This window comes from Mizuhopecten yessoensis, unplaced genomic scaffold (assembly GCF_002113885.1).
Source record: "Mizuhopecten yessoensis strain PY_sf001 unplaced genomic scaffold, ASM211388v2 scaffold716085, whole genome shotgun sequence".
NCBI classification, from domain to species: domain Eukaryota; kingdom Metazoa; phylum Mollusca; class Bivalvia; order Pectinida; family Pectinidae; genus Mizuhopecten; species Mizuhopecten yessoensis.
This window is the reverse complement of record NW_018479940.1, coordinates 123,302-146,776: the sequence shown is the minus strand read 5'-3', so window position 1 is coordinate 146,776 and position 23,475 is coordinate 123,302. Positions and strand designations below refer to the sequence as shown.

Below are 23,475 nucleotides of genomic sequence, written 5' to 3'. Positions count from 1 at the left end.
TGTTATTCCTATGCTTTAGTTGTTATTCCTATGCTTTAGTTGTTATTCCTATACTTTAGTTGTTATTCCTATGCTTTAGTTGTTATTCCTGTGCTTTAGTTGTCATTCATGTGCTTTAGTTGTTATTCCTGTGCTTTAGTTGTTATTCCTATGCTTTAGTTGTTATTCCTATGCTTTAGTTGTTATTCCAGTGCTTTAGTTGTTATTCCTGTGCTTTAGTTGTGTATTCATATGCTTTAGTTGTTATTCAAGTGCTTTAGTTGTTATTCCTATGCTTTAGTTATCATTCATGTGCTTTAGTTGTTATTCCTATGCCTTAATTGTTATTCCTATGCTTTAGTTGTTCTTCCTATGCTTTAGTTGTTTTTCCTATGCTTTAGTTGTTATACCTATGCTTTAGTTGTCATTCATGTGCTTTAGATGTTATTCCTATGCTTTAGTTGTCATTCATGTGCTTTAGTTGTTATTCCTATGCTTTAGTTGTTATTCCTATGCTTTAGTTGTTTTCCTATGCTTTAGTTGTTATTCCAGTGCTTTAGTTGTTATTCCTATGCGTTAGTTGTTATTCCAGTGCTTTAGTTGTTATTCCTGTGCTTTAGTTGTGTATTCATATGCTTTAGTTGTTATTCCAGTGCTTTAGTTGTTATTCCTATGCTTTAGTTGTTATTCCTATGCTTTAGTTGTTCTTCCTATGCTTTAGTTGTTTTTCCTATGCTTTAGTTGTTATTCCTATGCTTTAGTTGTCATTCATGTGCTTTAGATGTTATTCCTATGCTTTAGTTGTCATTCATGTGCTTTAGTTGTTATTCCTGTGCTTTAGTTGTTATTCATATGCTTAAGTTGTTATTCATGTGCTTTAGTTATCATTCATGTGCTTTAGTTGTTATTCCTGTGCTTTAGTTGTTATTTTTATGCTTTAGTTGTTATTCCTATGCTTTAGTTGTTATTCCTATGCTTTAGTTGTCATTCCTATGCTTTAGTTGTCATTCCTATGCTTTAGTTGTCACTCATGTGCTTTAGTTGTTAATTCCTATGCTTTAGTTGTTTTTCCTATGCTTTAGTTGTTATTCATATGCTTAAGTTGTTATTCCTGTGCTTTAGTTGTCATTCATGTGCCTTAGTTGTTATTCCTATGCCTTTAGTTGTTATTCCTGTGTTATTCCTATACTTTAGTTGTTATTCCAGTGCTTTAGTTGATATTCCTGTGCTTTAGTTGTTATTCTTATGCTTTAGTTGTTATTCCAGTGCTTTAGTTGATATTCCTGTGCTTTAGTTGTGTATTCATATGCTTTAGTTGTTATTCCAGTGCTTTAGTTGTTATTCCTATGCGTTAGTTGTTATTCCTGTGCTGTAGTCGTTATACTCACAAACTGATGCTGAACAGTGACACGAGCTGAAAAGTAAATAGTAACACGGGTTTGAACATCTTTCTATTGACGGTAGAGTCGTTTTCATACTTTGATCATAGACTTAATAAACATTTAAAAACGTTACGTTTGTATAAGTTGAATTTAATTGTTAATGTGCACGATATTTTACCGAAAAATCACAAAAGCGCGTTTTCTAAATTAAGATGCAGTTTAGCCCCATTGATATTGAAAATCGGCAGAAATAAAAGACATAGTCACGTTGTCACAACCAACGATTGTCGTTTGGAAATGAAGAAGCATTTTGGTCGCATTAAGTTATATAATGATTATGTTGGTTGGGTTGCGCAGGGGATTCCTCGATTGGAGGTATATTCATCTGCCCGACCTAGTGGGTTTGCTCCGTGTGCTCCGGTTTCTTCCCATATTAAGACCCCCCGTGCGCTTACGTTCAACCAATGTAAAACTTGTTTCATAATGTTATTAAATAGCATTTATATTTGTTTATTAAACACATGTACCTATGTCTACTTTCATGTTTGTGATTTCGTCGTTTTTCTTAATTAACCATCTTGTGTCTTAATAATCGCAACATTTACAACAACAAAAAAACGAAAAAAATACCTCGCTGTAATTGAGTGCAAAGGTTGATACCTGGATTAAAAATATATGCCATGTTAGTTCTATAGAAAAATATCACCTTATTACCAAGAGAGAGAGAGAGAGAGAGAGAGAGAGAGAGAGAGAGAGAGAGAGTTAAATAGTTAAATAAGCTAATCTTAGTTTCACGACGGTCACACAATTCCACTTAAAATGCTTCAGTAGAAATGTTTTTCTTCCAGACAGCAGCAAACCATCCGGCTGCAAACGTGAGTATTATGTATGTATGACATATATTTATTTTGTGTGAATGTTAAGATATAGTACTTGTATCTGAGTGTCTTATAACACGGAGGAGTCCTATAGATACGGTACAGTTGTGTGAGGTCTCCAGTGCAAACATGGATAGTATAGACTGATCATACGAGATGTTCCGTGTATGATACGGTATTTGTATGTAAAGTTAGTAAAGATTTTTGATACATCCCAATTGATTAAGTTATTGCGATCCCTTGCCCTTCGTCGTCCGGTAAACATTTTAATTTTTCAACTTAAACGTAGTGTGGGGACTACCTTAGTAAATAAATGTATCGCTAAAATGAAAAAAAATGACGAACTATTATAAATCAATAGTATTATACTTAATTTAGATTGTGGTCGGTGTCTTTACCGACATTATAATTCCTCTTCAAACAATTAACGTACAATCCTTGTAACGTTCAGGCCCATCGGCCTTTTGTTATTATCTTTATACCTTTGTTGTATTTCCTTTTGTAATTTACAGTCATACACCCACAGTCGTTTACTGAATATTTAGACTATTTTAATCCTGCTGCGGAAATCCTGCAAGTTGCTAATGATACCCAGAGGAGAAAAATTATAACGGGTAAGTAAATGTCGCGAACTATTGAACGTATCGCAACGTTTCAAGACCGACTGGTCCCTTTGTCAAGCTATGACCTATATAAGGGACCAGTCTTGAAACATAGCGACACGTTTAATACGTACACTGATTGTGTAGAAAGTTAAACTTCGATATTGCATGTTTCCAAACTGTTGAGTGTTATTAAAGATTGCACTTATTTCTTACAGGAAAACAATATTTTGGAAGAATTTTGTCTCCTTAATGCTACGTTTTTAATATATTTTCTTAATGAATCTTTATTAATAATACAATACATTTTATATTCAAAGCCCACTACCTATAATGTCCATATCAGGCTTTTAATTTCTGATCAGCTTTTATTCTAAGGGATCGCTTTTAGGACTCGCACAACTAAAGCAGCCAATCAGCAAGTGTTTCATACGTTTGTAGTTCCTATCTAAAATCAGTTCCGGCTAATTACTGGGCCACTAAGGAAGTTTAATAGGAACTGATGACAGATGTTTAGATAAATGAAATGTTCAGGTATTCAACTTTTAACAAATGCATACTTTTGATATATTTCCATGTCTGTGTGTGGATTTGCACAGGGGCAACATTTATGGGGGCGTTTCTGTTTAGGGTCACCGGTTTTGCTTGTAAACCTCCGGTTGTCAACATCTGGACGTTGTGACACTCCAATATGTCACTAAACCTACCAAAAATAGTCATTTTGTAGCCTTTGCAAGGTATTTATTTATGAATCTAGACAGTTGCCACTGGTGTTGAACTTTAACTATTAAAGTTATTAGCTAAAATGTTTGGTAATAACATACAGTAAATGATTTAGTTGTGTGAGTCCTTTAAATTTGCAATTTGAAGAGCGTAAGTCTTAGCGGTGCATTTTAGTTTCTCATGACCCTTTCGGGTTTGGGTTAAGAACAGGCCTGCTGTATCCCACTGCAAGTCATAAGAGGCGAACGATGTGGGTTCCCTGTAAAATATTGGGTTTAGTCAATGTCTTTTAATTAGGGGTCAATAAAGAAACCGAAGTGGATATACGGCCCCCATTACAACACTTGAGATCTATAAATTTTCTATTTTTCGCTTCCTTACCATTGTTTCAGCGTAGTCCCCATAGTAATCCGTTCTAATATGACCCTAATAGTTATTGTAAGGATGTTAAACCCCAAAACAGTAAAACAAACATAACGTTTCATATTGAGTTTAGCTGATTGTTTAATAAGCAAAGGATTTTTGTTTGTTTTCTACGATACCATCTATCCCGCAATATTCCTAATCGCTTACTTCTATGCGATGCTTATGTTGTCGTCAATATTTATATATCTGAGATATTTTATGTGTCATTTAGATGGTGCCTGAAAACACAAAAAACCGTCCAAGGTCCTTAATACGCTTTCAAGCGAAAGAAATCACCGTATCTCGATTTCGAAAGAATGAATGATGTCACTTAGTGGATTCATACATAATTAACCGTAAATATTGATGGCAGTGTATATTTAAGGATTGAATTCTGTTTTGTTGAGGTTTATGGGGTATAAACCTTAATGGGTATTGAGACAAATTTTATGAACTGCGAAGCAGTTCATTTTGAATTTGTCTCAAGACCCATTGAGGTTTATACCCATAAACCTCAACAAAATAGGATTCTATCCTTATATTTACATTCAGAGCGATATTGATATTTGTTCGGATAGTTTCTTAAATATCGGTCTTGTGCAAGTCTAACACCACGGAAGATATCAAAACTAATGACGTCATCACTCAAAATAAGATGTAAATTATTTTTATGAATTCAATTGAATATTTCTGACAAAAAAAAACACAAATTGAAAAAAATATATGAATGGAACTACTTCCCGCGCTCCGCGGAATAACAGAGTAATCAGGTTGATGATATGCTGATGTATTCATACGCCAACTGAAAAGTTCATTGAAAAATAACCCTTAAAATGTTAAGTAGGTATATTGAGTCCAATTCAGTAGAAATGTAAATATTCTATATTAAATGATGTTGTCAGTTATATTAAATAGTAGGTATATATCTAACGGTGTTATTGATATTAAAATAAAATACTTATTTTTACAGATATCCAGTTTTATCAAATTATAAGGACATCATAATCATTTCAAAAGAGGGATAGTTAGGTACACATCCTATACGATTGTATTTGGAGACATGAGCCTACTTGACTTCATGTGAAGACGTCGGCTTACTATCCTTATGGCAAAATCACGTTTATCAATCTGCCATCAAGTGTCAATGTTCAAATGGAGTGTAACATATGCTCATTTCTTAGATACGAACATGGAAGGTGCTTTTTAAGTTTGGCCTATGTTCTTATGATAGAATCGTATGCTTTGCATGATAATGTTTTTGATCGATAAATTCGTGTATAAGATTACTTTTCTCACCCCGGTGTAGACGAACAAATACTAGCACACTAACTAAAATGAAGGAATATCTAAAACACTTTTTAACATGTTTTTTTTTAAATTTTCCGAAGGAATACAGTTCCAAACATTTTTCGGGACTAAATTTTTCTTTTTTTCTAAGAACATTCACTGACTTGACGTTAAACAAAAAGTATTGTTCTTCTTGAGGGGTCCCCGTCATTGCAAGTGTTTAGATTCATTATACGTCATTCTCTTTATCTGTCACCCAGATTGCATTCATATTGGCTGTAACTGCAATCTGACAGACGTTCAGTCTTTAAACATGTTTACTCTAAACTGGAAGTGGTTATCTTCCGTATCGACGCGTGGCTTTACAACTATGGTTGGTAAATGTGGACTATATGTGTTTGTAGACATGCGGTGAAGGGTCTCAGTTCGCTGGACCTCAGGTCCATTGGTCCAATACTTAAATGTTGGAAATATATCAGTTCTTATAACGCAACACACACGTTGTGACGTGTCTGTTACATGGTTACATACACTGTACAATTTATTTTGTATGTTTCGAATACTTGGTTCTCTTGTGATGGCTGTGCTAAACTGTATGCGGTAATGTTGTCTGCGTTCTATGTGCTGTTTCAGAGAAGTCTAATATATAGATTAGTAGGACTAGTAGGATGTTTCTTTGATATTTTGAAATAAAAACAAAGTATTTGACTTGATGTAGATCAAATAAGTATACACTGTTTTGGGTTTAAAGATACTAAACAATTTGCTTATATTTTTGTCGTCAATTATTCAGTTCAATACTTATATTTACGTTTTCCCCGCATTTTTTTTGTTTTTTTTTTAACTGCCAAGTTAGATATTCAAAATTTGAAATTTCCACCTTATCAATTTATTATCAATACAATTGCGTATAATATGTCTATGGCGATTTAAATTAGCAATAGAAATCTGTGCCGAAAGATAGATTGAACTTTGTTTTCTTTTTGATCCCGGAACAAATTATGCGCATGAATAAATACAGGCAACACAGTGATTCAACCTTATTCTCCACAAAGGAGGTAATTTTGGAAGTTAAATGTGCAATGTTTGATGTAGTATAAGAGCACATAGACAAGGAACGCTTTTGTCATAATCGCGACCGTAGATCACATTAAAAATAAATAAAAAAAACCCAGGCAATATAGTTGTATACCCACATGTGTATGTGAACAACCAATTTGTGTCTAATGTCAATTAAACTGTCACTGTCACGAATAAATGTGAATAACATGACAGTTTGAAATATTTTTTTCATTAATATATTGCTTCAGATGTTGATACGTCGGGATACGAAATATAAATGGCCCTTCCTCACTTCTAGGTTTTGTTTTTTAATTCACTCAAAAACATTAACATGCAAATCAATGTATGTATAATGAGCAATAAATATTAGTTTATCCTCTCTCTTTTTTCCTTCCCCGTTCAACAACGATTGAAATAAGCTTTTACAACATCTTTACAAATAATTATACAGCTTCCCCACTCGTCACTCAGTTGTTGTTTGAAAAAAATATTGCGTCATATTCTATAAGAAAATAAATAGATTCCACCAAATCTCAACTCATCGCTAGTTTCAAATTATACGTGAATTTCGTCAATGGAACAAGTGCCAACCCCAACGTATGTCTTTCAACCCGGATCTTGAGGACAACAAGAACTCTGCTGTAGAGGACAGACTAACGTTTATATACAGCACAGACTCGTTCGAACACCTGTGCGTCACAATAATCAACGTTATTTAAGGAATGACCAAGATTTTTTTTGGTATATACGGTGTATACCAAAACAAAGTGCACAATTTCTGTTCGGTATATACCGTATATACCAAAACAAAATCTTGGTCATTCTTTATAATTTAATTTTAAAAAAGTAGACAAACACGTTGTAAATGCACAGTTAAAGATTTATATAATTTTTACGTAAACTAAACAATTGCGCTAAAAAAAAGCTCCGTTGTAATTTTGCATTCTGAAGTGTAAAACGTAGTTCCGTCATCAGTTGTTTTTCTTTTTAGGTATATACGATATTTACCAAAAAAAAATATTATGGGGGAGATAGGCAAAATTAAATTATATTAGAATAATACATTTTAAGCTTGTCAACTGATATTTTAGAGGAACCACCAATATCATTCAAACAAATTATAAAGAATGCCCAAGATTTTGTTTTGGTATATACGGTATATACCGTATATACCAAATCAAAATCTTGGTCATTCCTTAAATAGACACATTGACAAAAAAAATTGAACTTAAACTCTATATAGAAAATAACTATCCAGATGTGATATGTCTAATAGAAATTCTATCAAAAATGTACCTAACCTCAGTAAATGATAGAATCTAAAACAGAGAACTACAATCATTTTATTGGACAACATAGGAAAAGAGTTGGGATCATATATGTAATCTCCACTATTGATTGCGACTCCCTACAGCAAACAGGACCTTTTGAAGAACAAGTATTCTGTATACTAAAACTAAAGGATAGGGACAAACTTGCTATCTATTGTATCTACAGAAGCCAAAACACCTTTGCAGAAAATAACAACCATATTCACCAAGTTTAAGAAAACAGTCAAATTCAACGAGTAGAACAAATTGGGGCACCCACGAAACATACTTTCTACAGAGGCGACTACCAAGAAATCAACGAGGACCTCAAACAAATGGACTATCATGAACTTATTAGATGTTAAGACGTCAAGGAGGCTTGAGTGTTTTTGTTGACGACAGCTAACTAGTTTTGCCTCAGTTTGAAGAAAGACCATTCGAAAGCATGCTTACCCACCTATCAGTGACAGAAGAACTTGAGTTAGCAGCAACTAAGAAAACCAACCACACAAATCTTTTGGCCCGGATAACATCCATCCAAATTTCATCTCAAATCAATAGAATCACTACAAGAACCTCTTACCAACATCTTTAACAGGTCCACCAATGTCTCACCAATATTAAAGAAAGGCTCTAAAAGTGACTCAGGAAATTACAGACCTATCTGTTTGACGTCAGTTCCCTGTACGATCCTACAACGTATATTCCGAGATGTTTTCTTAAAACACATTGACAAGAACCATCTCTTCACCCCAATCAACACGGTTTCCGAAATGGCCGCTCCTGTACCACGCAACTACCACAGGTTATTAAAGACTGGATACAGGCAGTAGATGACGGAAGCAATGTGGACGCCATCAATTTCGACTTCAGCAAAGCTTTTGACAAAGTACATAAATATGGAATCGAAGGTATTCTTGTGGCATGGATGAAGGAGTTCTTAAAATATATGACTCAACGAGTCAAAATCAACGGAGCGAAATTCTTAAGTCTCCCAGTCACAGGTGGAGTTCCCCAGGGAAGCGTCCTTGGCCCCATTCTATTCTTGATCTAAGTCAATGATATGCCTGAGCTTCTCAGATTTATAACAAAATTATTTGCGGATGATACCAAACTCTACTCAAAAACGCGTACAGAATTAGAAAGACAGCAACTCCAGAGAAACATCAACAAAATAAGTAATTGGACCGATAGCTGGCAAACGAAGCTAAACACCAAGTAGTGCCAACATATGGAGATTGGCAATAACCCCAAATCATCAAAATACTATTTGACGCAAGATTGACACCCAACTGAAATAGAGAAAGTAGCCACAGCAAAGGACATTGGAGTACATTTAAAAAATTCTCAACACAAGTCAATGTAGCTGTATCGAAAGCAAACCAAATGTTAGGTATTGGAACTCTCGTTTTTATGGACATCGTTCTTTTTATAACCTTGTACAAGTCGCTAATCCGTTTACATCTGGAATTCGCTACGCATGTGTAGTCAACGTCTCTAAACAAGGACAAAATAGTCATCTACAATGTCCAACGAAGAGCCACTAAAAGGATAACAGAAATACAGAACATGCCCTACCACGAACGCCAAAGAACATTAGGCTTACCATATCTGGAATATCGGCGTGAGATGGCATATGTGGTTGAATTGTACAAAATGTTGAACGGGATCGACCAGTAAAATTACAGATTGATGTGTCGGCCTACAGCGTTCAGTAACACTAGAGATCACTCTAAAAAATATTATAGAAATCTTTCAGACTAATTTCTAGTAAGAATATCTTTAGTAATTAAGTTACCAAGGTCAACAAGAAATAAGTAATTCAGATCTTACCATTAAAATGTTAGCTATTCATTGAAGCATAATTAAGGATATATATAAATATATATATTAGACCATATATGAATATAAGAAACAAGTTTTTACAATAAAATATAGTGTAAAAGATTGATGCAATGTAAAAAGTTTTAAACCCTGCGCAACTGGAGTCCGTTGCTGGCAGGATATTCTGCTGGCAACATATCAAGTGAGAAGAGAACATTTAGACGTCTTCACAAGCTCAAGCTTCCTATCGACGTTCAAAAACAATAAGTGAAATTCAAACTCGAGAAAAGAAAAATAAATCTTCCTCGCTCTAGCTGTTGACATCGCGGACTAATCTATTTCCGCGATGAAAGCATTTTTTTTTTTACCTTATTAACATCGTCAGTGTTTGATCCAAGTTACTTAGCCTAAGGTAAGCCCGCATGTAAAATACTGTTAAACTCTCTTGAAATTGACTGTAATTCCATCAACAATATTCTTTCTTTCAACATTAGGCACAAAGAGAAACGCGCCGATGCACTATACGACCTATGTTAGTTGACGGTTCGGCCCTTTGGCCATGACATTCACAGGTAACACATCTGGGTAATTAGTTGGGTATCAATTAGTTCACCTGTTTCTCATGTAGGTATCGTAAATGTATACCCTTTGGCTAGAGTAATAAGTGGTAAGGGTATACGCATGTCTACAAACACATATAATCCACATTTACCAACCATAGTTGTAAAGCCACGAGTCGATACGGAAGTAATTAACATACCTTTCGATTCACAGGAATATTTAGCTATATAAACTCGCAGGAACATGATAATTTGTTACAGCTATATTTTGACCTGAACTAATGTGTTTACAGTGATTTAACGCGTTTAGGCGTTTAGATCGACTTTCGGTAAAATTGCCACCCAAAAGCTTTTATATACAAGAAGAAAGGAAAACTCTCGATGTCGAAAATCTACCCCACCTTACTTTCTTGCATCAAAAACCGCATTTCTAGTTGATGTACGAAAAATGCTTAAAACCTTTGGATAATTTTTATTTAAAAACCTCCAATATGCACGTAAAATGTTTTCTCCTTCCACGGACATGATCTCCGTTTCCTCCAGAAACACAAACTATTTCCAAGCTTCAAAGTTTTTCGCAGTCATAAAGCCACTTTTTGTATATTCACGAGGGTGACGTCAGCCTGGTGCCGAAACATGTAGTGTTGGTTGGCTTGTTATTTTAGGGGAAAATGGGTGCGCGTCCAGCCAATCACACCACGGGTCTCGGCACGGTGTATTATGACATTTCCAAAATATACCGATTTGTTTCATATAGAGTCAAAACCTTACCTCACAAACCATTCAGATCATATTTCTATACTACGTGTCCCTGGAGGTAGGGCGTAAGAATTGTACCTGCTGCCCCAATTGCATGATCGTCAGAGGCGACTAAATTGGGGATCTTATCTTTTCTCTTCTTTCTAAACTACTTTCTTCTTCCCAATGTCTCTCTTGACAATCCTTCACTTTTGGCCTGTAGTTGAGCGTTCGACCATGTAAAGAAGGCTTAGGGTACTGTCCCCTGGTCGAGACATACCAGAGTCTGTAAAAATGGTAGTTTCTTCTACTGATTAACGCTCAGCATTTTAGGAGTGGGACGACTGGTTCGCCCGTTGTCAGTATAATGTGACCGGGTGAGGTGTTCTGCTGGGTGTCTTCGGCAGTATGTTTCAGTGAGGTAGCACTATAAAGTTGGCATTAGTTCCGCATTATCACAAGGAGACAAACACGAACACATCACAACCTCCAAAAACACACACGCATACACTTTGCACACAGGGAGGCCATCATTAAATGACCATAGCTGTTGATAGGACGTTAAACAATACTAAACCAGACCAAACCAAACCTATACGTACGATGCAGGTAAATTATCTCAGATTCGAGTTGCAGACATCCCTAATTACCCACCAGGTAGGATATTATATACTAATCCCGTTATGTAATAAGATGGACAGATGATGATGATGACGAAGATGATGATGTTGTGCGAGTTTGTTTGAGTGTATTTGATGACAATGATGTGTGCGAGTTTGTGTGAGTGTATTTGATGATAATGATGTGTGCGAGTTTGTTTGAGTGTATTTGATTATAATGATGTGTGCGAGTTTGTTTGAGTGTATTTGATGATAATGATGTGTGCGAGTTTGTGTGAGTGTATTTGATGATGATGATGTGTGCGAGTTAGTGTGAGTGTATTTGATGATGATGATGATGATGTGTGCGAGTTTGTGTGAGTGTATTTGATCATAATGATGTGTGCGAGTTTGTTTGAGTGTAATTGATGATAATGATGTGTGCGAGTTTGTGTGAGCGTATTTGATGATAATGATGTGTGCGAGTTAGTGTGAGTGGATTTGATGATAATGATGTGTGCGAGTTAGTGTGAGTGGATTTGATGATAATGATGTGTGCGAGTTAGTGTGAGTTTATTTGATGATGATGATGATGATGTGTGCGTGTTAGTGTGAGTGTATTTGATGATGATGATGATGTTGTGTGCGAGTTAGTGTGAGTGTATTTGATGATAATGATGTGTGCGAGTGTTTCCTTGTGTTACTGAGAGTGTCTTTGTCCTCTTTATTGTAATTGCCATAAGTTGTAAAACTTAACGTTACTCGGGTACAAGTACATATTCGCAATCTAGATTTACATTTGAGTTTCATTACAATTAGGCATAGTACAATCAGTGGTTTGACCGGATCATTTCTAAAATTACTCCTTACGTAACGGACTTTCGTGAAACTGTAGATTCTTGAAAAATAATTATATTGATATGAAATAAAATGACACTGCCAGGATAATTTGCAAAGATGGTAGAAAACATATCCAAGTTTTCATGGATAACATTTGTTTCGCAGCACAGTACATATTGGATGATAAAACAGCGTTGATAGGACAATATCACGATATTCCTATAGACGTCTTTAAATGTGGCACTATGTGATCATCGTTTTAGTATGATATCCATTCATTTGTTTTATCGTCATATAAGACAGTATCAAGACAATAAAAGTAATTCACTGTAGCATTCTCATGGCACCGCACGTCACATAATGAAATATTTCACAGAGACAGTCGAGTTGATCTACTTACGAAATAAGTATCAGAGTAGAAAACAGATACTTTAACATGTATACGTTGATATATTCAAAATAACGATTTTACAACAACTGTATAATGATGTGTAACTGTAAGCTTTACGTAAGCAATTCAAAATATTAAGTCGTAAACTGTCTGATTGCAAAGGGGGAAGGTGAGGAGGGAATGTTTTGATACTTGCATTGTGGAAATTGAATTGATATTTGTATAAAGTAAACCGACACTTACATTGGGTTGTATAGGGTAAATTGACGCGCAAAAAGTGATAGGTGCCCCGTCTACCGTTAAGTTTTTCTACGTCAATCCTATTGAAAGTCAATAATCCAACAGCTTAAATGTACGATCCCTCAGCGTTATGAGTATGTGCTGGAGTTTTAAGCGTGGATACTTTGTGTTGTTTTATGACTATAGACTACCTCTACGTTCCCTCCCTGCTTTCCAACGGTGGAGTAGCAGTGTAGTGCGGAGTCACGTTCCACCGTGGAGTGCTGGTGGGGACTGAACGTGGAGTCACGGTGGCGGGCAAACTAATCGACATCGTGAAAGGTGGAGATTGTATGCCTCCAAGCGGTTTGTAGTACATATGTATATCTAGTGACAATGCCATGCAAAGGTAAATATAACATTTTGTTAAGTGTAGTATCAAAGATGGTGTGATAAAGGAATTCAATTTTTATTCGATATGGTTCATATAGAAAATAACCGTCTTTATTCTTATCAAGACTAATATTGTCGAGTCTATGACTTCCGCCCACCTCATACCGTGTTCTATGGCTTGAGAAGCTCATTTATGCCTTTATGGCTGACATGTACTTTAAACAATGCCTCGGTCGGATTGCAACAACCATTTATTCCAATCACCATAGAATTAATAAGTAATTGCAGAAAAGGAAGCAGAGACATGTATGATACTTTTATTTCCAAAATTAAATGCACTAATAAATATATTGATAAATTGTCTAATGTGTTCGATGGTGACGACAACACTGAATTAATAAAATTACAAAATATAGTTTTCAAAATAACAACAGATGTGACTCTGCAGTGGTTTCAATATAGAATTATACATAGGATACTTGCAACTAACAGTTTTCTTACAAAAATTAAAATAAAAAATAACCCACTTTGTACATTCTGCAAACAATCCGTAGAGACTTTACTACACATAGTTTTTTAATGTGAACATGTCGAGAGGCTTTGGCTACTTCTTGAAAACAGAATATTCACAAAAAAATCTTTTCATTTCAGTAATAATTACCATAACTTTAGTATGCATATACAATACCTACACCCATCTTTGTTGCCCAAAAACAAAAATTTCAAATATCCCTACCAAAAAAATTACCGTGACGTAACCCATATCTCGACAACAGAGCCACAGAGTGATATCCCTTCCTCTTCCTTTTATGGCGCCTGCTGCCTACTGACGCCCGGAGCTAGCTCCATTTCAAAACTTTGTTTTGTCGGTTTGGTTCGAGTGACAACTCAATTTATTGCGCAGTTTGTGTACCTTATACCCATCTGCCCTTGTAAATACAATTAATTATTGTTGAAAATTATTTTTGTGCCTTTTACGGCCGGTTATTTTACTCCACGTGTGCCGGTGGTGTGCCACGCGGTCCGCCATTATTGTGGGTTAATTTCCGACCTCTGTTTATGTCAGTGACGGTTGTTTGTTTCGGCAAACGTTATTTATTTTAACCGTTTTCTGATTGATATTACGGGTGCAATTCTTTTTACGTTGAGTACTTTGTACTATCGTATTTTTTTTTTTTTTTCCCGTATTTATCTGCTTGTAATTTTTTGTTTACTTTCGCTTTCGAGGGTATGTCTCGGTCGGGACAGCGACGAGGTAGAGCTCATGGGTGTTCCAATTTCTTCGTGGAACGGGACCCTCATGATGCTTGTCCCAGGTGTCGTCCTTGCAGGGAGGTTTCGCCTTGTGAACTTTGTCCACTTTGATAACTTTGTAGATATCAGGACAAGGACTTCATTGTTCCAAAGCTACCTTCAACTTACCGTAAGAGAGATTCGTCTGTTTCTTCCGGTAAGCGAGGGAAGCAGAGTGGTAGGGGTCGTTCCACCAGCTCTCTGGGGTCTGGTGGTACTGTATCTGTTCCTGTCCTGGTTTTGTTTGCTTCGGCGAGTCCCTCTCGTGAGCAGGGGGTGGCCCTTCCTGTCCAGGAACTCCCTGGAGTAGGGGAGGGGCAGCCCGACCCTGGTTTGGCACAGCCCAGGGTCGAATTGGCCGGGAACGCCCGTAAGCTTTCGCGCTTGCTTTAGGGTAGGGACTACCGGCCGCCGGTCACTGACTCTGTCAGTGATCCCGGCATTCCAGGTGGTGCTGTCGGTCGGGACAGTCTTGGTGCCGGGCCTGTTCTTTCGGTTTCACGTCCTGGTGTGACTACAGACTTTCTTTCGGGATTGTCTGTGTCTACCGGGATTAGTGACGCGCAGCTCACTAATCCCGGCACCAATGCTGGTCAGGCGTACCCTCCCGGTCAGTTACCCGGACACGGTCCTATTAGGTCCGGTTCTGAGTTTTATTCTTCCGGGAACCTGGGGGTTTCCCCCCCCCCCCAGGTGTTAGGCTTGCTGGACAGGGGGCCGGTTTCCGGCCTCCGTTTTCCCCTGGCTTAGGATATACGGGTGCCTGCGGGCAACCATCTATGGGCCGCCCTTACCAGCATGCGGATGGTTTTGGGTTGCGGCAGCATCCCGGCAATTACGGGCTTAGCCCGTACATGTCCGGGTTTCCACCTGGAGGGAGGGGCTGTCCACCTTCGCTCTTTGGGCAAGTTGACCAGCCCCAGTCTCAGGTAGGCCAGTTTGGCCAGTTCTGGGGTCACTCCCAGCCCGCGGGACCGTTCCCTTATCCTCCGGGATATGGGTTTAACCCCATGGCTTTTCCGTTCTGTTGAACCCCCCCCCCCCCCCCAACATTCTGCTACTTCGGGGGCCTTATCGGCCGGTCCTAAGAAGGTGTGTCGGACCTTTAGGACTTCTGCCTCTCGGGCAGGGTCGTTGGTCGCTGGGTCCAAGGGTAGGGTTTTGGCTAATAAGCCTAAACCTACAGCCACGGTCGTTAGGCGCACTGCACCTAAACGCCGGTACGGGGAGCCTTCTCTCGAGTTGGCCCCTCTGGCTGGCCCATTTCCTCCGCCCGATGATTTTGGTCTGGATGGTGTGGATGCTATGGACGTTGAGGGCGCGGGTATTGCAGAGGACGATGATGTTGTTCATCTTTCACCTGGTTGCTCGGATATAGACGCTGGTCTTTCCGAGTCGTCTGATGACGGTCCTCAGGAGGCTTGCCCTCTGAGGAGGACATCAAGTATGAGGGTGACCATGAGGCTGCTGAGGTTGAGGCGCAGCATGTGTTGTCTGGTATGAGTTGCCTTATGGCCTCAAAAAACTCAAGTTTACATATTTGGGAAAATAGGTAAAACATATTATATGCAGAACCTATGCTAATTGTTAAATATTACATTTACAAACAACGTATGAACGGTGATACACTTTTTTATAGAAAGTGTAAAGAGAGATATAGTGTACCATTATAAAGTGGAAAAATATATCGCAACATGTAAAGGGAATCAAAATACCTTTCTCCAAAAATGGAGACTCTTTTCTAACTTATTGATACCATAGCTTATTCACCAAGTATTGTATATTTATCCACATATGCACCTATAACTTGTTCCTAATTCGATCGCCGCCCGAGATGTGTATTAACCAATTTCGAATAATTCAGACCGTTGCGGTCACAAATACACAGGTATGTGTAATGCGCATCTCGGATGGGAATTCGCAAGTTCTCCTTAAATATCCATAGTACGAGAGCAATAGTGTATGCAAATTGTGTTTTGTACTGTCTTTTGTAAAATAACATGTGAAAAAACCCAAATAAAGATGTTGGAAGAGAAAAAAAAGGTCGTGTAGTACAGGCGGTGTCTGTGCCTACGTTCGAATCCACAAAATGAGAAACGCCTTTGAGACCAGATAATGATGAAAGGAAATGCATCATGAGAAAAACACAATCAGGCATTATGTAACTAATGACACACATCTATTTACAGGTGAAGGTAGCGGGGGTACTATGTGGTATCACGCATGGTGGTGGTGGAATCCTAAAAATAAAAATGACAAGGAACCTGGATTACTCAACGCTCATTTCATACGTCACATCCTGCCGGATGTGAAATTGTTGGCCATTCTTAGAAACCCAGTTGACCGGTAAGGACGTGATGACATCCACGTGGAACGGGACATTGGAAGTTTGTTTGTGAAAGTGTGTGTGATATGTGGTCTGAAGTTGTCCGCGGGTGGCGAGGAAGTACATGTACATCTATACCTCAACACAAGTTCCATTCGGGCCAAAACATGAAACACTGCCCTTGATTGTTGTAATTCAGATTCAAAATGCTCCCAATAGCTATCAATCTGACCGTAGCAAAACTCGAGGTCTTTTTTTATCACAATATTTGCAAAGGCAGATAACCAAATGTTCATTCAGTATTTTTATTGCCCCATGCTCGAAGGGCAAAATGAGCCTTTGTCGTAGCGCGGCTTTTTTCCTATTGAACGTTTGATTTTTTTGCAAATCACTATCTTCCGAGGAACTAAAAAATCTGAAGTCATGATGTTTGGCCTGTTACTGTCTCTCATGAAATGCTACAAAGGTTCGTTATAGAAGTTACCTTGTCTCATATTTAAGGTCACAGATGCCTAATTGGTCAAACCTCAAAAATGTTTAAAATTATATTTGTCCGGTATGAAGTGGTTACATGACCTATTTTTCTGGTTACATGGATCAAATTTATTGAACAACTAAATGAAGTTGGAATCATGTGACCCTTTCGGAAACCGCTACATCATCCCGTTGACTGTTTGTATTTTAAATCAACGGTTTTCGTTGATAGCTTTTAATAACCGTTTGTTATTTAAACAAAAAGTTAGACATCGTACATAATAAGCATCACAACTCAAAGCAAGACAAATCTCTAAAAGATAGATATTGGTGGCAATAAATCAGTATTTACTTGCCCGTCAATAAAGAATGGTTGTGAGGTCAACAACGGACGTAAGAGTTAGTAGGCTGAAACAAAACTATGCAAAGAAAATAGTTCAGATACATAAAACAATTTTTGGCCTTACTCTCCCGTACCTTTCACATTTACTCCCTCAACTCAGAATCGATGCTCACCAATATAACACACGTGTTGCTGATAATTTAAGCAATGTATTTTGCATAACTAATGTCTTCAAGACATTCTTTTCTTCTTTATTTTATTGACCTGTGGAATTAACTATCCCAAGATATTAAAAATAAGCCCTCAATAAGTAACACGAAAAACTACCTACACAGACACTCCCTTACAGTCCCCCCTTATCATTATTACGACCTGGTTCATCACGCTACACGGTGGATGAACTACAGCTCATTAAATGCCCACCTGTTTAGTCGTAATCTTGTCGATAGTCCTTATTGCTCATGTAGACAGGCACATAAAACTACTGAACATTTTCTTCTGTCTCGTCCTAATTATACAAATATAAAAAATGAATTCTTTATAAATGTACCTGAAAATTACACTCTTGACATGCTTCTGTACGGAGATCCAATCCAAATTGATCTATTGATGAGAACGAAAGCGTTTTCCGTTGTATCCAACATTTTACTTCTTAAACCAAACGTTTCATAAATTAACAGTGCTGTCACATAAATCCCAGTGAGTCACAAATCATCTTTGTCGTGATTTATAACATCTATTTTACATATGTTGGGTTCACTTATCTTATATTCTAACACGATTCGTTTGCAACGCGTGTTTTGATTGGATACGGACCATGTTCTAATCTGCGATAGAATCATGATCAATTGTGTTAAGCTCCTCCCATCGCACTTAAGCCCCGCCCCTTTTATAACCAAAACAATATGGCGTCATCTTAGCGAAATCCCGCTGATAAGGCTAGTAGGCAACAGAACAGAAACGACCGATGAAATGTATTTGTTGAATGAATTAAAAAGTAAAAAGTACACATTCCTTGTTCTTACCTCCATTTATTACTGAAACATTCGTTCCATCCGTGTGAAGGCATCTATTTAGATCCGAAATCAAATGAAATATTTCACATGTGTCGTATGCATTTACACAAAACTCTTCACATATCTACACAAATAATCACCGATTTTGTCGATAAGCACAGATTGGTATGCATACTGACATGGAAATGTAAGAACTTGGTTAATATTAATCCAAATGTGTCGTATGAACTTTGGTAACAGGACGTTCACGAACAATCCAAATATTTCGCCTCGTCAACATGACCGAGCGCTCGCCAGTATGGGCGGGGCCAAATGTTTTGAAAGCTTCTTTCCGATTGGTCAGTCCGCTGCAGAATGACACGTCGCCAGTTCAGGTCACAAAGTATTTTACTACGTACTTTTGTACAAGGAAATACAATGTTTCTAAACATATTAGCGTAGTATATTTGTTAAGGTGTGTTAGAATGAGGATAGTACGTTGTTTTTCGTGTCTATACTGGCGATTAAAACATGAAATGTGGTTTAAACTCTCGACCTATCGGTCTCGAGTTCAAACCCAAATTTCATGTTCTAATTGCCAGTATAGCCACTCAAAACAACGTGCTATCCTCTAAGTATGCAATTGTATGTAGCAAGTACAGTTCAGTACCACTAAGTCACGATTAAAGACATTTCCTCCCCTCTCTCTCTCTCTCCCCCCCCCTCTCTCTCTCTCTCTCTCCGGCATTTTAATTTGGGATTTCGACTTTTTTTGATGGATTTATGCCCCTTTTTGCGAAATACTTGTCCACGTAACTTCTCCTTAACGAACAGGTGGATTTCATTGGAACTTTGCATGAATGATTGGTATCCTATGTAGTTGTGCACCGGCATTTTAATTTAGGATTTCAACCCTTTTTGACGTAGCTATGCCCCTTTGTGCAAAATACTTGTCCATGTAACTCCTCCTTCACTAACAGGTGGATTGCATTGAGACCTTGCAGGAATGATCGGTATCTTATGTTGTTGTGCACTGGCATTTTAATTTGGGATTTCGACCCTTTTTGATGGAGTTATGCCCCTTTGTGCGAAATATTTGTTTATTTTTTTGTTATTCTATTTTTTTTTTTTTTTAATTAAATAGTGATTACCATAACTCATTACTGGGGGGAGACTATATTGATTTGCATAAGTAAGCCTTTAGCGTACAGTTCTGGTTTATATAGGAGCGGAGGTATTAGTTAGCCTTTGGCTTACAGTTCTAGTTAGCTTTATAGTGTTGTCATCCGCCTGTCAGTATTTAAGGAGAGAGATTCATATTAGCATTTAAACACTTTTTTTCTGAATCCTGTACTTATGTATATTATGTATGACCTGAAAAAAAATGAAATAAAATTTGGTTCAAACTAAAACTATGCAAACAAAAATTAGGTCAAACATGAAACTTCTCTGTTCTTTTTTACCGGGTGACAGGAGTTCCTAAGCACCTCTATCCATCTCAAGTAAACTGCTACAAGGACGTAACTCAACCCACAACCCTTCAAAATATATCCCGATCTAATCGCTCGAACGTGAAAAAGAGAAAGGACGAACATTTTCTGTTTTAAACGATATGTGCTGAAAACATATTTTCATGTTTTTTCTTCCAGGTTGTTTTCTGCTTTTCTATATTTCGGGAAAAAAGCAAAAAAGTCTGTTAAATTGTTCCATAGCATAGTGACCACTTCAGTGAACAAATTCAACACGTGCTTAGCAAAGGAAAGCCTACGACACTGTGCTTACAAGGTTAGTCAACCTATAGAAATATCTATATTCACTATATTTGATTCAAAGCTATATTGTATTTTTTTAATTTTACGTTATATTGACTATGTTTGATTAAATGCAATATTGTTTTTTTTTTTATTTTACGTTATATTGACTATGTTTGATTGTATGCAATATTGTTTTATTTTTTATTTTACCTTATATCGACTATGTTTGATTAAATGCAATAGTGTGTTATTTTTTATTTTACGTTACATTGACTATGTTTGATTAAAGGCAATATTGTTTTATTTTTTATTTTACGTTATATTGACTTTGTTTGATTAAATGCAATATTGTTTTATTTTTTATTTTACGTTATATTGACTTTGTTTGATAAAATGCAATATTGACTATTTATCTGCTGTGTGAAGTTTATTCTGTAAACCATTCTAACAATTCGCTTTTGCTGTCAGATTAAAATAGATTAATATATGTTTGTTATACGGTTATCCGGAATATTATCTGTCTACTGCTGAGTTAACGTAGTTAATTAGTCCCTCACCGGTTCCAGGGGGACTATAGGTTTGCATTCCGTCCGTTCGTCCTTCTGTCCGTCTTTCCGTCCGAGAAATTTGTCCGGGACTAACCTCTATACTATTTCACCTGGAGTAACCAGATTTGGTGTACAATGACATAGTAAAATGGCAAAGTGCAAGAAAACAGTCACTATGACCTCACTGTGAGTTTTGATTTGACCTTTTGACCTTAACTTTTGAAAAAAAAATGTCCTGTGCATATCTTCTATACTCTTTTACATGGAGTAACCATATTTGGAATACAAGGATATATTGAGGTGGCGGAGTGGTAAATGCAATAATTAGGTCACTGTGACCTATAACTTGACCTTCACTTTTGAAAATGTTTGTCAGGGGCATATCTCCTATACTCGTTCGCCCGGAGTAACAAGTTTTGGTGTGCAATGATATCTTGCGGTGACGGAGTGCAGAGTTTACAAGAATTACATGTAGGTAACTGTGACCTATGACTAGACCTTTGACCTATACTTTTGAAGAGTTTGTCCGGGGAATATCTTCTGCTTCTACATGGAGTAACCAGATTTGCCGTACAAGGACATCTTTTGATGGCAGAGTGCAATATTTAGGTCACTGTGAACTATGACTTGACTTTTGACCTTTAATTTTGAAAATGTTCTTTGGGGGCACATCTTTTATACTATTTCAGCTGGAGTTACTAGATTTGGTGTACAAGGACATCTTGGGATGGCGGAGTGCAAGAATAAGGTCACTATGACTTCACCCTGACCTATACGCCCTGACATAAGTGTACTGTTCGATTAATATAGAAAATTATTACCGATGGGGGACTATGGATTGCCTTGCAATACTTTGCCTTGTTGCTTAGTGGTTGCTGTAATATAACATTAACCTTTCCCAGTTTGTAATCAGGTAATCGGAACTCATCAAGTTATCAGGAATATTGACGGTCTTTTGTAAGGTTGTCGAGACATTTCTCTTTATGTTTTCAGTCAATCGACACTATTCTTGATCCTCTATAGGGTAATCGAAACTGTTTGTTGTTCATCGGTAAGCTTTCAGAACTATCGACTGTGTGTTGTAGAGGTTAATATCACATTTGTTTCTGATTTGTCGTCAGGTTTTTAAGACTGGTAAAGTTTGTTTTGTGGTTTTAAGGGCTATTGGAGGTTTATCAGGCCTAATGAGATAATTATGCTGTATTTGTTGTTTTTTTGTTGTTGAATGCGATGATAAACCTTTGTTTGGTGTAAGGATACCAGGGATATTCTCAGCTTATAAAGTATGTAGAAAAGGTTAATGTTCCAATAACTCTTTGTGTTAAGGAATGCACTACTCCGACTAGCTTGTGTCTTGGCTTATACGCTGTGTACCTAAAAGACTGGATGGACATTTTTCCCCGGAAACAACTTCTCGTCCTCTCATTAGACGAATACTCGACGAACCCGTCAATGACCATGTTGAAAATACATAAGTTCCTTGATTTACGTAAGTAACTGATGTTGCAATCAATGGTCTCATCATCAATCTGTTGTATAATCCTGTTTAAGGGACGAAAATATGTATGCAATAACATAGAGCTATTTAGTAAGCAGTGGATTCAAGGCATTGCCCTATTGTAATATCCGTAGAGTTTGTCTAAGTGATGAATATGTCTAACTACAGACGTTTGAATTGCATTTCCCCTACCTACAGTAGTTAATATTGAAATAAATCAATGTATTACTGATGTTGTACAGGTGATAATTGACCATTTCTGTTGCACATTTAGGTGATATTGGTAACGTTGCAACTACAGCAAAACATCACAATGAAAGAAGACCGTCAACCCGAGCAGTAGGGCAGATGCTCAACGAGACCAGACATATATTGGAACAATTTTATAAGCCGTTCAATGACGCACTCTTTCTATTATTGAACGACACAAGATTTCTTTGGAAAACATGATGCACTTTTACATCCTTGTGTCTTTAGATAGTTTGTGGCATAGCATAGTTTCTGTGAAGTGTATAAATAGTAAATCTGTTCAATGTATGCATACACTATTGATGTTTCTATGGAGTATGTCATTTCAAAATATGTTTCTATGGAGTGTGTAGATTAGGAATATAGGCTGTGGAGTTTGTAAATAAATATTGTATTTCTGAGGAGAGTGTAGATGAAGAATGTTTTTCTGTGCAATGTGAGAATATGAAATGTATTTCTGTGGAAGGTGCAGATAAAAACTTTATATATCTGTGAAATAGTTCTCGGTGGAATATAAAATGTGATGAATTGTACAGCAAGAACAGGTTGGAATAAAATTTAATCATTTAGTAGATGCATGATGTTCATTTTACTGTTTTTTGTGCCTTTGTTTCATTTTTGTGTTATTTCACAGCTCTTACATAAAACGGTACCCTATATATCGTAAAGATTAATTGAATGCTAATATTACCTATGACAGAGAAACTGTATCAAGCAAACTTTTTCATATTTGGTACATTATAACATTCTTCACGCGTTTTGGTTTTAAATCAAGTACCTGACTCTTACCGGTTGGTCGCATG

At 37.1% G+C, this 23,475-nt stretch overlaps 1 protein-coding gene across 1 annotated transcript; it reads left to right on the top strand.

The window, feature by feature from the left end:
• The first annotated feature begins 2,215 nt into the window (after positions 1-2,215).
• Positions 2,216-23,240, top strand: LOC110441655 (carbohydrate sulfotransferase 15-like). The gene is made up of 6 exons (XM_021484855.1): positions 2,216-2,236; positions 2,752-2,853; positions 16,675-16,831; positions 20,273-20,408; positions 22,252-22,414; positions 22,698-23,240. The coding sequence occupies exons 3-6, from the start codon at positions 16,695-16,697 to the stop codon at positions 22,871-22,873; spliced, it is 612 nt and encodes a 203-aa protein (XP_021340530.1). The 5' UTR covers positions 2,216-2,236; positions 2,752-2,853; positions 16,675-16,694; the 3' UTR covers positions 22,874-23,240.
• Positions 23,241-23,475: the final 235 nt, after the last annotated feature.